This window comes from Hesperophylax consimilis, chromosome 10 (genome assembly GCF_061612785.1).
Source record: "Hesperophylax consimilis isolate HC1 chromosome 10, BYU_Hcon_1.0, whole genome shotgun sequence".
NCBI classification, from domain to species: Eukaryota; Metazoa; Arthropoda; class Insecta; order Trichoptera; family Limnephilidae; genus Hesperophylax; species Hesperophylax consimilis.
This window is the reverse complement of record NC_142845.1, coordinates 13264759-13282320: the sequence shown is the minus strand read 5'-3', so window position 1 is coordinate 13282320 and position 17562 is coordinate 13264759. Positions and strand designations below refer to the sequence as shown.

Sequence of the window (17562 nt, the reverse complement as noted above, 5' to 3'; positions counted from 1 at the left end):
AAAGTTGTCAAACTTAATTTACCGTCTGCAGTTTTTGCACGCCGATGCCGTAATAATTATAAAAGCGCCTATTTGATGGCGGCCTCACTCCAAACCTGAACCCCAGAAGGCTTATATCATAGAATAAAGGTGACTTATATGAACAGGGAGAATAGAAACAGTATTGGCTTTTAATAATTTTTTATTGTTTATTTCATTAAATTGACAAAAATACAGTGAACATTAAATTTTTATTGCATCAATCAACACCATAAACGAAATATGTGAGGTTAGGGAAACAAATTAGAAAAATAATTTACAAAATGTAGTAAGTCCATTTTATGACATTAAAATGCCAATAAAAAAAACCAAAATACATGTTAGATTAAAAATATATTCTCTGTTACCATCTTAGTTCATTGACAAGTAGAACTCCTCACTAATTACAATACAACGTATCTACAATATCATCAATAGGCAAAATTAAATCAAATAAACAGTAGAAAAATAAAACAAACTTTTAATAGGTATGTATTTTTTCAAATAATAAATATACATACATGATTCAATAAATGATTTCGGAATGCTTTGAAGAGTAAAATAATAATACTAAACAAATTATAACACCAATCTAAAATGAATTAAAAACACATGATAGATTTTTAGTTTGTGCATTTTTACAGTGTTCAATAAAGTATGTTTGCAGATGTAAACATTGATTTATACAGATTATTCATCTATGAAGATATAAAAGCATTGCGCATTTAGTAAATAAATGATAAAGATACACTTTACATAAAAAACCATAGAGTTCCTTCCATTGAAGTGAGAAAAAACTCAAATCACCATAATATATAATTTATTCAGAAATATTAATTAGTATTTGGAATTTCAAATAACACTGAGAATGAATTCCTCAAAATGAAACTTTAGGTTTAGCTTAGACTTGGCTAATTACCTCCCGGCTGTGCTGGACAGCATTTTCACAGTAAATGTTTATTCTAAATAATTGTAAGAAGATTAAATTTTTTTTTTAAATTTCAACCTTCATTCAAATTCAACCAATGGCGAGGTTAAGATTTCTGGTATTTAAAATTTAACATTATCATACATTTGTGTTCCTGTAAGCAAATCGATACGAGAAAACAACAAAACTATGCAGCTTTTTTAAGCTTATGGATGGAATAACACATCACTTCTTTAAACCTTTAAATATAATCATTATTTTGTTGTGTAAGCCAACTAGTGATTTGAATATATAATGTATTTAAAACATATGGCTAATAAACATAGTGCTATAAGCAATATAACAGCAACAAATAACGCATTATGTCATTCTATTACATTCAATACTCGTACAAAATAATTGTCTGCAATTTGGCTTGGATCGTGTCCACATTGGCAACATTTAAAATTCAAATCAAATTTAATAAAGAACATTTATTTGCACATAAAAATTATTCAAACTGAGAATACTGCTGTGAAATCAAGATATAAATAATTCTCACAGAAACAAAAACAGTATTGCAAAATTTTTGAATTCAGAATTTTTTTCTTACATTCCCATTGGCAACATTGAATTTGAAATAAGGTTCTTACTCGTCGGCAGTACCTGCCTAGACGACATGAATGGATGGGGTGTTAACAACACTGGTGGTGGTGGTGTTTGTGGGGGTGCTCTGGCTGGCGGGGGGGTCCAGCATCATGGCGGCCTGGTACGAGGGGGGTGGGGCCTGCTTCAGGGCTTCCTCGTAGTCGGGCAAGGGGGCCGGGGGCGGCGGGGGGCTGCCCGGGGACATGGCGCAGATGGCCTCCGTGTAAGGCATGAGGGAGCGGATGGCATGCTGGCGCATTGTCAGGTACTTATAGCAACGCCACACCATGTTAATGCAGTAGGCCTGAAATAAAACCCATGTCAATTTAGAGAAGATTTTTTACTGAGCAGGCTGGGGAAATATACGAGTTTAAAAAAAATATTCAGCAATTCATAACAGCTCGATGTAATAGCCAGCTGGCAACACTGGAAACATCTCCTGATTTACTATGTATGTTACCTTGATGAGCATGGCGGACACGAAGGTGGCCAGCACCAACAGCGAGAGGGCAGCCGGGGAGAGGGACAGCAGCTGGTTGCGCCAGGGGATATGGCGCGACTCTGCCACCACGCGGTGCACGGAGCGCAGGTAGCACAGGTAACCGGTGGCCGTCAAGCTGGAGCCAAGAGAATCACACATTTCATTATTATCTAGACAAGACATTACATAGGCATTTTAATTTATGCAAAGTTACGGTTACTTTAACAAGGCTATGACCGCAAAAAGGTTGTTCTGGGATATTATACTATGTATGTACGTCTGAAAAGTCTTTATGAAAGTCTGCAAGTTAGAGTTGGCATTCTGGTAACCCAATTATTAATAAACTAGTAACTTTATAAGCATTTATTATATCAAACAATCTTTCATAATGCAAAATCAGTATGGCGAAGGGACGATCTTATAGAGTATTTGCACATTGTTGTGATTATTACAAAATATTTTGAAAACCCAACATATAAGAGCGAATCCTTTTCCATCAGCCCTCTCCCTGACCTTGCGGTGACTAGGGTCTTAGTCATCACATATATGTATTTAAAAAAAAGGGATCTCAATCATACAACCTTTAGTCATTACGACAACAAAACAATCAATCAAAATTTCATAACAATACAAAAATGTTTCTTTCAACAAACTGAAATAGAATATTTAATTTTTGTCCATTCACTCAAGGTATTATGACAGTAGCACATAAGAGAAAGCATTTTAATGAAATAACTGCATGTTAACTCGATGCACTTGCTTGAAAATTCGATCCTAGATGATGGATATGCACACTACAAAATGCAATTATGTAATTCAGTTAAAATACCTCATAAATGAATCACTTAAATGATGCAGCCATCGCTGAGAGGGCATCAGACAATAGGGAAACAGATAACAGTTCATTTTTTGTTATTAATTCAAAATTGTTATAAGTTTCACATAGATAATAATATTATGAGCGAGAAAATTAAAACCAAAGAGATGAAATATAATAACACAACATAACTTGCTTAGGTTGATGCCACATTTGGCAGCAAATGGATTACCAACTTTGGCCAGGGTATTTTTCATTACTAATTTCATAAGTCAAATTATGGTACTCACCCCAATGGCTGAGAAGATGAAAAAGACATAAATCATAAGCACTAAAAATACAAACTGTCTAAATTATGTGTAATGGACCCAACTAAAACCCCGTTACGGAGTATAAATTTTCATCTGAGATAATAAATTAAAGATCAAAAAGCACATAGCTCACTTAGGCGTAGTTGATTGAATAATTGACATTAGTATCATCAAACAGTTACTTCAAATTTGAGCAATCATATTGACCACTGATTATTTGGCTGACAGCATTAAATTTGGTTAACTGCTAATTATGTGCAACAGTATCAACGACTGATCAAAAATCCCTATTAAACATTTTGCAAAACGCTGATAGGTTGAGAATCGGCAGTCAACCGGGAGGGTTTAAATTTTAAAATGGCACTGAACATCGGGTTATGACTCGTCAAATGTGACAATGTTAAATGTGACAATGTTAAATGTGACAATGTCAAATGTGACGATGTTGAATGTGACAAAGTCGAATTCGATAATGTCGATTTTGACAATTCCAAATGTGCTCCAATAATGAAATATAACATCGAATATGACAACAAATGAGACAACGTCGAATGTGATGACAAAAGAGTGTCTAAATATTTTTATTGATTTGCGAAAAGCTTATGATAGTATTTCACATACAAAATTAATTAACACGTTATTGACATGGTCAGTAAGGTTAGATATTGGTTACAAAGTTGAGACTCCAGAATTCGGAAAGGAGAAAAACCTATGATGAGAATATTCCCCACCCTAGAAATTTTTTGAGAATTTAATGTCCCTTAACAAAATGCCTTTCACCAAATCTACAAAGAATATCTCATTAAAAAATCCACCCGTTAGATTCGGTTAGCGATAGACTCAAAACAAAGGGATTAATATGCATCCCAATGTTGAGAACCACTGCATCTCTATATCATTATCATTTAATGGGTATAAAATGGTACAGTAAATTATAATCTAATAACAAACTTAAAGAAAAAATAAAGTATAAACTGATTAAAATGCAGATAAGTCTTTGGATTTGGTTAATGATTTATTGTAATGAAAATAAACTCTCGTGAAATTACATCACACTGATCATTTTATCTACATAAAGTAAAAATACACATCTTCCAAAAATCTTTATTCACTTTCAAAATACATCTAAATTTTGTAAACTTTATCTAAATTATACTAACTTTATCTAAATTTTGTAAACTTTATCTAAATAAAGAAAAGAAATACTCACATTGCATGTGACACCGTCAAACGTGATAACAACGAAATTGTCATCAAATGTGAAAATGTCAAATGTGACTATGCTGAATTGACAATCTCAAATGTGAAAACATCAATTATGACAATGTCAAATGTGACAACATCAATTATGACAATGTCAAATGTGACAACATCAATTATGACAATGTCAAATGTGACAACATAAATGTAACTAGATCAAATTTGAAAACGGTAAATGTGATGACATCAATTGTGACAGCATTAAATGTGACGGGAGACCAAATAATTGTAAGAATCTGTCTGTTGGAATGCGGCCAAACTACACAAACAATTGTTTTAGAATAGTTTCTTACGTGGTGATGGCAAAATCAAACAGCTGCAGACAGAAGAAGGGCAGGAGATGGGCGGGTTTGCCCTTGGCGGCTCCGTAGATCAGCATGAGGGTGATGGCCAGCGTGCACACGGTCACCAAGGCGCCCATATCTACGTCATCTGCTCAATGAAAATATCTTATTGAATAATCGCAGTACAGCTAACACGAATTTTAACACACACATGATAATTTTTTCTTGTTCATTTTGTTTAGTTAACCCAAAAAATATCAATTGTTGGTTTTAGAAAATTTGCTGAAATAATAATTCCAACTAATTGACAGGGGGTTCTGTGATTAAAGAGTGTCTACACTTGAGTATATTTCCTTTATTAATTGTTTTTGTGTTTGATTCATAGATCTCCTTTTATTTTTTTAAAATTTTATGTAAATTAAATTTAATAATGTTATTAATAAGTTCTGCTAATTAGCTATTTCGGCGTTCAAGGCCAACAATTTTAAAATGGCTTTGAACGAACTTAATAATAACATTATTAAATTTTATTTACATTAAATAAAAAAATAATAATATTTCCTTTAATCTACCACAGCAGAGAGGGCAATATACAGGGTGTATCGGCACGTACCCGACAAACTTTAACCAGCTTTTCCTTGGCACATTTGGAGTAAAAAATGTTATGGGCACTTTGCTGTCCGGTAACATTTTTTTTTCAATTAAAAACAAAAAATTATAAAAAAATCCACACTCCGTCACTGTCATTGGCATTGTTTCTCGTGTTCAACAGCTGTTATTAGCAAGTGTGTCAAAAAGCGTCTCACCACTGCCATCTGTACACAGGCCGTGCTGTAGAAAACCAACTGACATTCAAAGAGTCCTGTTTTTCGGACTTCGTGGTAGCTTTTTTCTATGCGCCAGTATGGATTTTGTAGGCGTCTGGAAAGTGTGTGCAACTGATTTAAGCAGTTATTTTACATTTTACATCACGTTTCTGCAATATTTATACTTCATTTTTGTAAAACAATAGGTTGGTGGTTATATACGATCGTCAAGGTAAGAAATTTTAAATATATTTACAATTTTAACGTAGTAAATAATGTTTTCAACAACTTACATGATGGCGGATGACGCTTAGCTTTGGATCTGTACAGATTATCATTAGAAATGGTGTCATTTACTAGATAATATAATATAATCTACATAATATAATATAATCTTCATAATAGTACTATGTAATAACATGTGTAGAGCTTTCTGAGAGAATAATAGGGTAATTCATAAGCCGCCACGTTTTTAGTAGGCACTTGGAATTGATACTTCGTTTCAACTCGATTGTTGATTTGTTTTCAAAGTGAAATTTGATTTGTTTTGAAAATACGTAATATATTTATTAGTGGATATTATTTTCAGATGCCTCATAAGTGCTGTGTTCCCGGATGCAAAGCAAATTACACCAGTTCTCTGAAGAAGGAAGGAGCGGTTACCATCTTCAAATTTCCAGCGGAGGAAGAACGCAGACAGTCATGGATCAGGGCCATTCCTCGCAAAAATTGGATTCCAGGTGCTTTCGCTGCCGTTTGCATCAATCATTTTGACAAAAAGGATATTATATCGCACCCTAAAAAACCAAAATTGGCCATCGGAGCTACACCAAGTATTTTTAAAGGTTTGCCAAGTTATTTAACAAAGAAAAAGGCACTGGATAGAGTGAATCCCGAAAATAGGAAGTTAAAAATAAAACACCGACACGAGGAACAAGTTGAACTTTTCTTTCAAAGTGACACAATTGTGAATTATAGTGATTTTGTTAGAAATATGCAAATAAAAATTAAATTCGGTGAGTGGAATGTAAAAACTATAAATGACATAACATATTTATACACCACAAACTTTGACAATGTAGATAAACATTTATATTTAAGTTCTCAAGTTGTAGTTGACCATAATCTGAATATCAAAGTATTTGTCGGAACAAATGAACTTTCTCATAGTGAATTGAAGTGGTTATTCCCCAAAACTATGATATTGAGTTTATGGTCACAATTAGAAAATTTGTTGGTACGATATCATAATATTAATATAGATGACAATGTTAATTATGAAGACAAGAGTCAGAATACTGTAAATAATCATTTATTAAAAGCTCATATTTATTTAAAGTCCGCACTAGACGCTGCCAGTAGTCTTGAATATGAATTTAAAAACTCTTTAGAACTACTTTTAGATCAGGTTAGTTTATTAACATCAAAAAGGAGACGATATAGTACTACCACTTTAATCTTTGCTTTCATGATTTACTCGAGGTCTCCTACATGTTACAGATTAATTAAAGATTTTTTTATTTTGCCACATAAAAGGTATTTACAAAGCATTTCTTCGTCGTTTGATGTTTCACCTGATTCTTCAAATAATTTATATTTTAAAAATATAGTAAAGGAGCTTTCGGAGCGTGAAAAGTTTGTTTCCTTATTGATTGATGAAATTTACATAAGTAGTTGTATTACTTATAAATCCAATAAACTTACAGGTTATGCATCAAATGATTCCTCAAAAATAGCAAAAACAGTGCAATGTTTTATGATCACTTCATGTTTTGGTGGTTTAAAAGAAGTCGTTCGACTGATGCCAGTTAGTTCTATTTCTGGCAGTGATTTGAAAACAATCACCTTAAATGTTTTAAATTTTGTTCAAAAACTTGGTTTTACGGTCACTTGCATTATTACTGACAATAATCGGGTGAACCAAAATATGTTCAAACAAATATCCTCCCTTGGATAATTTTGTTAATCCTTTACACACTAATCTGCCAATTTTTATGTTTTATGATTTTGTGCACATATTTAAAAATATTAGAAATAATTGGATCAATTTAAAAGATTTTAAGAAATCATTCTCATATCCAGATTTTGACGACAACTCAATAATAAGACATGCCCAATTTCAAGATCTGAGAGATATATACAGTGAAACCTCTATCTATCGTTCCTCGAATAATCGTTTTCCCGTATGTATCATTTATTTCTTCTAGTCCGAATTCATTTCATACAAAAATAGATCGCATCGATCGTTTTTATGTCCACCATTTTCCCGCATTCATCGTAGGAATTACGTCGCGTATTTGACATATTTTGTCTGTGTTGAAACGGCGCCAGACGGCACTCGTTACGATGCGCGAAACTTTTCATAGAGAAAGAGAAAGAATAGCAGTTTGTCGCCGCTGTACCGGACAGCAGGCGGATGGACATAATCATTAAAATAATTAAGGAAATGAATATTTACTGTTATCACGCATTTAACGACGCCGAATCCTTTTTGAAGCTTATCACCGGACACGTATCATGTTTCAAATGGGATTTAACCGTAGTAATTAAAATTTAGTTATTTTTTTATTGGTTCCTTAATGCTCTCATGCATCCTGTTTAGAGATAAGAATATTTGATGTACATTAACACGTGTTCAATTCGAACTCAATAAATATGCAAACAACTGCCACAATCAGTCAGTTGTCCGACGACATTCGCAAGTTGTGTTTCTTTGAAAATCCTTACCTAAGGTACCCCCGAGAGGAAAACCGGCATTTACAGTCAATGTCACTGGCGTAGGTGTCCAGTACAGCCGCCATCAGTCGCTAGTTGTCGTCAGTTGTGGCTAGATACCCGAACTTAGTGGAGTGTGTGCAGTTATCCTTTTGAGCTTTTAAACGATCTTCGAAATGAGCCGTTCGATAAAAAAAGTACGTACTCTTCAAGAAAGATTGAAAATTATCGAAGAGGTGGAAAAAAACCCCACTGAAAAACGCGTCGATATAGCCAAGCGTTTAGGAATCGCGGCATCCACGTTAAATTCTATTTTCTTGAAAAAAAACGAAATTCGGGAGCAAATTCAAAAGTGCGGAAAATCTTCGAAAACTAGAAAAACCAGTAAAGAATCAAAGTTTAGCGAACTGGAGAAAATTCTTTTCTCTTGGTACCAACAATCTCGTGCCGTTAACATTCCGATTGATGGGAGCATTGTTCGAGAAAAGGCAAAACAAATTGCGGAGAGACTCGGCATTAACGATTTTGCAGCATCGAACGGGTGGATAAGTCGTTTTAAAGATCGCCACGGTCTTGTGTACAAGAAGCTCGCAGGAGAGTCCGCATCCGTAGATCTGGAAAGAACTTCGCTATGGATAAATGAGCTTCCAAAACTGTTGGAAAATTACGAGCCTCGGAATATTTACAATGCTGATGAAACAGGACTCTTTTATAATTGTCTGCCCGACGGCACACTCACGATTAAGGGCGAGTCCTGCCACGGTGGTAAGGGGTCGAAAGAGAGGATCTCTGTGTTATTTTGCGTTAACAGTGATGGAAGTGACATGCGCGAACCACTCGTTATTGGCAAATCGTTAAAGCCTAGGTGTTTTAAAAACACAAAAACTTTACCAGTAAAATATTACGCGAACAAAAAGGCATGGATGACCACAAACATTTTTAATTTGTTTTTAAGGGACCTCGATGCGGAAATGCGCGTAAAGCAACGAAACATTTTATTGTTCAAAGACAACTGTGCAGCGCACCCAACTGAGACGACATTTTTGAAGAATGTAAAAGTTATTTTTTATCCTGCAAACTGTACGAGCGTTTTGCAACCATTAGATATGGGAATTATCAAATGTTTCAAAGGATTTTATCGGAAACAACTTGTGCAGAAGGCTGTGTGTTTGATGGATTCGGGCACTTCAGTAAATAAGGCAACTTTAAAGATTGACATTCTACAAGCGTTGCATTTCACATTGACTGCTTGGCGTCAGGTCAAACAGACAACAGTTGTAAACTGTTTCAACAAATGCGGTTACAATAGAGTGTCAGAATCATTAGATGAACAACTAGAACACGTTGAGGTTTCTGAAGATGATTGGCTTAGATTAGATACTCAAACAAATTTTAACAATTTTGTTACTTTCGACGACAATATTCCAACGTGTGGGATAGAAACTATCGAAAGCTTGTGTGACGCAAGATTGACGGAGACAACAGAAGAGGTCGATATTGATGAAGAGGAGCCGCTGCCTGTACCTTCATTTTCAGAAGCATGCACACTTTTTGAAAGATTGAAAACTTTTTACTACGCACACTCAATAACTGATGCCGAAAAAAATATCATTTGCAAAGCTGAAAATATACTATTGACTTGCGGAAATAAAACAGCAAAAAAACAAATGTCAATGAAAGATTATGTATTTACAATGCAATAAACTTTAAACAAATTTTGGTTCTGTTTAGCTTTGTATTTTTTTAAATAAATACATTTATATACATCTAAAACATATTTTCTTCTTATAATTTTAATCTACCAACGGTTATGCAGATTGGGAGGAAGGTATCTTTACTGGATCGTATCTCCTTGTGTCTTGTCCTCTCAATCCCGCATTCATTGTTTTCCCACATTCATCGTTTATTTTAATAGGTCCCTTTAAAACCGATAGATAGAGGTTTCACTGTATACCATAGAAAGCAACAGTACAATTAAAAAGGCATTCAAATTAAATTATAAATCTCTTTATCCAACATGCTTCGAAAGGCAGAAGGTGATTTTAGTTGATAATATATTTCATTGTACCACTATTGCTGCTTTGCATAATATTGACGAATTTAAAGAAACGGCTATGTTTTTACAAATAATAAGAAATTGGTGGGATATTTTGAATGTTAAAACTACAATGAAGGGTAAAATAAAACGAAATGAATTTTGTACACCCATACTGGGGGTAAATGATGAGAAACTGTTGCATTTAAAAAAATTTGCTGTTTGGTTAGATAAATGGAACAATTTGCCAGGTGGTACTTTATTTTCAAGGGACACTTTTAATGCCTTATATGGCAGTGTTTTAACTTTCATAAAATTAATAGAATTTTCGTTTTCCAATTTTCCAATTTCCTATGTTTTGTCAGGAAAATTTCAAACCGACAAGCTCGAAGAGCGATTTAGTTTGTATAGAAGATTATCGGGTACAAATTACCATATTTCATATTCACAAATTGTAGAGTCAGAGAAAAAAATTAGAGTCAGAAAATTGTTTAGGTTTAAAAATATATCTGAGACGTTAACCGATATTAAAAACTCGCTTACACCTTTGGAAAAAGAAACTAATTTAGAAATAGATGTAACTGAATTTATACATATATTGAAATCGAATTACCTTGAAACATACGAAAATGACGAATCGTCACAGATTTATGTTTGTGGTTATGCAGCCCTTGGTGTTAGAAAAAAGATAGCGAGTAATTGTAACGCATGTATGAATTTGGTGTCCGATAGCAAAGGAACTAAAATTAACGATAAATATTTTGATTTTTTACAAAGAGGAGGTTTGATTGTCCCATCTGAGTCTGTAAGGTTTGTATATTTTCATTTATGTTCCATATTTGAATTCATTGTCAGTGAAAAAGAGTTACATCATAAATTTTTGGAACATGGACACCAAAAGGACATACTATTAACATTAACATTTTTAAGCCTAAGATCTGGTTCTTTTTATGTAGATTTAGATTCAAAATGTATTTGTGGGATGACAAATCACAGAATTTACACTATGATTGTGAAAACTCTATCAAATATTTTGCTTAATAATTATAGCAAAATGCAAAACAATCGTATCTCTTCAAATAAAAAAAGTAATACAAGAAAACTTAAAACATATTGTAATTAGTTAATATTATAGTTAGTGTTCATCTTTATTTTTTATCAATATTATTGTTGATTTGAAGGATATTAGCAGTTTATCTATTTTACTTAATAATTTATATTCTACGTTGCCTACTTTTGTAACATTTTATGTAACCTGTGTTTTGTTTCTTTATTTTTATGGACTCGGATATTTGTATGGTGGGTCCCCTCCAATGTTCCTATCCATATATTATAATACAAATATTGAAAATAATTGTATTGTGTATAGTGTAATAAAATATATACTTGTACGAAAAATTATTTTCCTATTTATCCATGAAAAATTGTATTGTATTGTGTATAATGTAATAAAATATATACTTGTACAAAAAATTCTTTTACTATTTATCCATGAAAAATTGCATTGTATTGTGTATAATGTAATCAAATATATACTTGTACAAAAAATTATTTTACTATTTATCCATGAAAAATTGTATTGTATTGTGTATAATGTAATAAAATATATACTTGTACAAAAAATTCTTTTACTATTTATCCATCAAAAATTGTATTGTATTGTGTATAATGTAATAAAATATATACTTGTACAAAAAAATCTTTTACTATTTATCCATGAAATTCTAAAATATCTACTTCCCACAGTAAAAATATATTTTTTTACCCATAGGATTTAGGTGAGTATGTATTCATTAATATGAATCAAAACGATTTGCATAGGTAAAATAGGTAAGTATTTATAAATATGAAATATCCATGCCTTCACTTTAAATTAAATTCATTAGAACCTTTAAAATCAGAGCTGGAATGATGTTTTTGCTTCTTGGGGAAATAGGCCTCTTTACTTTGAAATTTGACTTCCCGCCAAATCTACAGCACGGCTTGTAATAGAGACGGCAGTGGTCTCACTCTTTCATACACACTAAATAATAATAGTTAAAAATGAGACGAATGGTGCCATGCCATTTCATTGTGATTTTAAAATCGCGCCAATGTAGGTACGTACGTATATTATTCAACGAAACTCGAATAAAATATTGCCAGATGGGTTTTCAAACTGTGACAAAGGATAAAACAGTGGTGACATGTGGTGAAAATATGAATGATAAATTTTTTATTAAAAAAAAATGTTACCGGACAGCAAAGTGATAATAACATTTTTTACTCCAAATGTGCTAAGGAATAGCTGGTTAAGTTTGTGGGGTACGAGCCGATACACCCTGTAGAGTATCACGAAATCACCAATGATCGATCAGGTAATTTTTTTCAATAATGATTCATTCATTTGATCAATGAGCTGTTAACACATGACAGCATGGCGAACGACCATAGATGTATAAATTTTGTAGACAAGGCATTTCGAATCTCATTCTTGCAACAGAGAAATTGGGATGATATTTTTTTTCTTTGGTGATGTTGTGTGGAGGGTCTTTTTGAAGGAAAAGGGTACGAGGGATGGGAAGGAATCTAGGGATCCTGAACACACCTCACCTGATGAACTTTAGCATCACCAAACGTAGCGAGCTTAGCGAACCACTTGGGGTGATCTATGGCAGAGGTGTTGGTTATCCAATAAATGGTTTCCAGGGCGGCTGTACCCAAAACCGCCTCCCAAATTGAATCTCAAAATATATCACATCTTTTAGGATATTGTAAAAACTTAATAACATAAACAGACAGACACTTGATATAACCTACGATTTCATCTGAATGGCATGTTGAAAATTATTGAACACAAACAGGAAAATGATTTCATAAAATGCAGAGAAGGAATTCCTAGAGAGAAATAGTCTTCTTTGCAAGAACATTAAAATATGATGTTTTAAATTTGAATGTGCGTGATAACATAATGGATACTAAATGTATAATATTTTCCTTGTGCATAAATTATAACTGGTTGACCTGACCACACTAGAGTTTAAATAGAAACATTTTATAATGTTCTTATTCATATTTGTTCTACATCATTAAAATTAATGCTTTTAACCCTTTCAGACCTGAATTAAAACTGGCAGTTAGCGAGTTATTTGAAAAAAATTGGTGTTTTTTTTATACTTTAGAAATTTTTTGCTACTATCGTTTGAAAGAACATTGCGTTCCAGAGGGTGTGTTACACATAAAATTACGTTTCGTTCACTGTATACCGAAAGTATAACATATAATTATATTTAAAACAATTATACAATGAAAATTTTTTTAAAACAATGATTTAGAGTTTAAAAAATCATTAAAAACAAATATTTAGAGTGGGAATAAAATGATAGAGTATGAATGTTTAAAAAATATGTAAGTATAAGTGGGGAAAGAAGGGGATTGGTACATATGTAAGTATAAGTGGGGAAAGAAGGGGATAGGTAAATATGTCAGTATAAGTGAGGAAAGAAGGGGATAGGTAAATATGTCAGTATAAGTGAGGAAAGAAGGGGATAGGTAAATATGTCAGTATAAGTGAGGAAAGAAGGGGATAGGTAAATATGTCAGTATAAGTGAGGAAAGAAGGGGATAGGTAAATATGTCAGTATAAGTGAGGAAAGAAGGGGATAGGTAAATATGTCAGTATAAGTGAGGAAAGAAGGGGATAGGTAAATATGTAAGTATAAGTGAGGAAAGAAGGGGATAGGTAAATATGTAAGTATAAGTGAGGAAAGAAGGGGATAGGTAAATTTTTTATGTGAATACCGCACAAGAGTTCCAACTGCTTCCTAACGCCTGGAGCCAGTGAGACTATGGCATCCCCAATTGAGTTATGTTGTGAGGCTGAAGGTAGTGGGGAGGGGAAGGGGATGGTGAAGAGGAAGGTGGGGGAGTACATAGCTATTCAGATCTGATCACCAAACACGGATAAAGTCATTTCAATTCTGAATGGTTGTCTTACACCAGGGCGATACTGAGAGTATCTTCCACTCTGTAATGTGCCGCAAGTTTCCTATATACTATTTTTAATTAATTGATTGTGAAATAACCCAAATTGATCAAATAAAATATATTTGTGCACGCCGGGATTTTAACCCCCGATCTTCGCATTGCGAGTAAAGAGTTTCACCCCTCGATCACAGAGGCCGTCAAAATAAATTAAATTAATTGACAACAGAAAGTGCCTTGATAATTTTGTATTGAAAGTGGCGTACATTTCTGGAATGCTAAAAGGTAACAAAATTATGCTAATTACATTTTTAATAGCACATTTTTACATCTGTAAAACATGTTTTGCGTAACCAGTATGGAAAAAATTAGCAATAAAACGATTTTTTTTCCAAATATTATGTATTGAAAATATTTGGAAAATACATAAGCATTAACCATTAATATCGACATTGTTATTTTAATTAGTCATTTTTGGGCTGAGGTAGAGTTGATAATAAAATTTTCTCTTTACAGCTTTCGCACTATCATGTCATGTTCATAACGTCCATACAAGTGATTTCATTTGGATAGTAAGAAGAAAATGCAGAATATCGATGAGGTTTTTATTTCTACAGCAGCTCAGATAAATTCCAATCTCTCTTTCTTTTAACAGTTATCTCGGTAATGCCTATCTCATAGAGACTTTCTCGACGACAAATGATGGTAGACAGATTATGCTTAGTGTAAAGTTCTGAACTATTTAGAAATCTTAGGGATTAAAGATGTCTTTTAAACTAAATGTCTCAGTAACAACTCTCTCACAGTGGCTGTTATAATACTGACTAACTAACTAGCCATCATGTTTTTTTTCCGCAGGGGTAAGCAGAGATCGTGCCATGTCTTCCTCGGGCGTCCCCGACTTCTGCTACTCTGCTGCCTATCGAGTGATAACTTTCCATTGACAAAGTCGTAGATAACAGACACAAAGGGAGATATGGCATGGAACCGCACTGACTGTTGCTGAGCTACGACCAAACTATATGGACTTTTAAAGCGGAGGAACCAACAAAAGTTATGTGTTTTACCTACATAAAAACGAAGACCATGTGATTTGCAGTAGAATGGGAGAATGATGTTGGCGACACTTTTGTGCGTGCCGTTTCATACTAATAATGGTTCCCTTGTTTCTATCATCTATGGACAGAGTGGCTTTGTGTACTCACGGTAGATGAGCTCAGGCTGCCTGTGGTTTGTGTAGGAGTTTGGGGTATCGACGTTGGAGAGGGGTGTTGGCAGGGGTGCCGGGGGTTCTTCCATAAGGTCACCAGAGCCTGACTGCAACTTGCGGAGGAGGGACGGTTCTCGCAGTATCATGGCCAGCACTCCGAGGGCCATGATATGGAGCATCTGATAAATAAAATACATGACTTATTAATGATAAGAGACTCAGAACCCTATCTCCCTTATTTCACCTCGTTCCTGTGACAGTGAGCCAATCCATTTAATAAAGTTTACTAGGGTTGTCATTTGGTATTCGGCTGTCTCCTGATTCTACAATGTAGGTGTAGCCATCAAGGTGTCTTAAGATTATTGCACACTTATCAGCTCGGCATCCAACCATCAACGCTACGAAGGCACATCACCGGAGCTGCTCAGCACCTCCGAGCTGTCGGCGCGGCTTCGGCTTGACAGCTTGTTGGGCTTATTCATACAGTATAACCAGTAGGACCGCATATGTTCCGCGCCATCCCCAACAATTATACAACAGCTTTATTTATAGGGTTCTTACAATAAAACACAGGCGTGCTGAGTGAGCTAAAAAGTGGAGCCCACTCAAAGTAACACAAGGAAAAGATCTGAACACCTGTAATCACTCGATGTCGGCAGCACGAGAATGAGTTTTATTTTCGACTCCAATAGCTTGTGACTAAGCTACCCTGCCGTGGTAAGTAAAAACACAGTGTCTTCCTTGTGTCTCAACGAAGGCAGTGTTTTTAGTTACCATTGCAGTGCCGTTGTTCGCCTTTTCTCCTTCATTTAATCCAGGCCTCTTGTAAACCCGCATTAACAATTCCTTGCTTAACCCACCCTACCCCTTAGCGATCTAGTAACACATCACAAAAGCTTCCTTGTCTGTACAGTGTAAAGCCAGAGTAGCTTGTGGAGGTGTCACACACTGTAAATGGATAAAACAGAACATGATAGGTCAGGTTAGTTAAGGTTCGGTTAGGTGGTTTTTTCTGTTTTGTCATGGAACGGCCCCATACGCAGTATATTATTTTTAAAATACAGTTATGGTTACAGTGGCCTTGGATGAAGTGCGCAACGAATATAACAAAGTTAGTGTTACCAAGTGCCAGATGCCAAGCACCATAGTGCCGGTGCGCACGTGCAGACAGAAGCAGCATCTCCACTCACTGCTGCGCTCGGAGCCCAGCTTGGGCCGCAACCTCAACATCGTCAGCTAAGCAGCTCTGAAACAATCATAAAGGAACTGTTATTAAATAAATAATACCACATTGTTGGTACATGGATTAGACATGGATGGTAATACAGAGGATGGACTTTTTGACGTGATACCATGCGCAGAACCAGTGGAATTATTGACACCTGTCGGTGTATGTCAGTAACGGTGAGCATGACTGCAGATCGCCAAAGAACAAACAACAATTCACAATGACTGAGTGTCCTTAATTTATCTCCAGGCGTGCTCAGGAACAATGACAAGTTATCGACATTATCGGAAAAATACTTTATCGATCGAGCATGCTAGATACCCTGGGAGACTAAAGGAGGTTGGGTAAGTGACAGGGGAAGATGTAGATTAGGATAATACAGAAGATTCAGTTTTTATACTTGTGAGTCTGAACTGCCCATGCCAGTGAAAATAAAGCATCGTAAAAGGGAAGGGAAGTTTGAAATGTACTGATTTCTTATTGACATCAGGCGTTCAGATAGGAAGATGCTCTCAGTATCGCCTTAATGAGACCACCATTCAAAATCAAAATATTGCTTGAAAAGGTAACCTAACCCAACCTAATTAACCAGAAATTCTCCAACCGTCCCCTCTTCCAATTCCTTTGGCCTCTATAGTTGTTCCACAGGCTCTAGACAGTATGAATGGAATTCTACACTAAACATCAATAATAATAACATAACATAATATTATGTAGCACAGTTTTATGTTATTTCACTTCAAGTGCGCTTTTAAGTGCAAGTACAGTAATATATTCTGAATGTCAATATTTAATACCAGTCTAAGTTATTTTAGATTCACTATAATAATTCTAACAAACTAACTTTCTCTACAAAGAAATACAATAGAATGATCCATA

At 34.5% G+C, this 17562-nt stretch overlaps 1 protein-coding gene across 1 annotated transcript in view; it reads right to left on the bottom strand.

The window, feature by feature from the left end:
• Positions 1-163: 163 nt before the first annotated feature.
• Positions 164-17562, bottom strand: part of LOC149420321 (lysosomal-associated transmembrane protein 4A) — a 46239-nt gene continuing 28840 nt past the window's right edge. The window contains exons 2-6 of the mRNA XM_089636608.1: positions 16578-16701; positions 15451-15634; positions 4736-4874; positions 2034-2190; positions 164-1877 (exon numbers count right to left, since the gene is read on the bottom strand). Coding sequence (XP_089492734.1) covers positions 1596-1877; positions 2034-2190; positions 4736-4874; positions 15451-15634; positions 16578-16685 — 870 coding nt within the window. The 5' untranslated portion in view covers positions 16686-16701 and the 3' untranslated portion in view covers positions 164-1595. The remainder of the gene's footprint in view (positions 1878-2033; positions 2191-4735; positions 4875-15450; positions 15635-16577; positions 16702-17562) is intronic.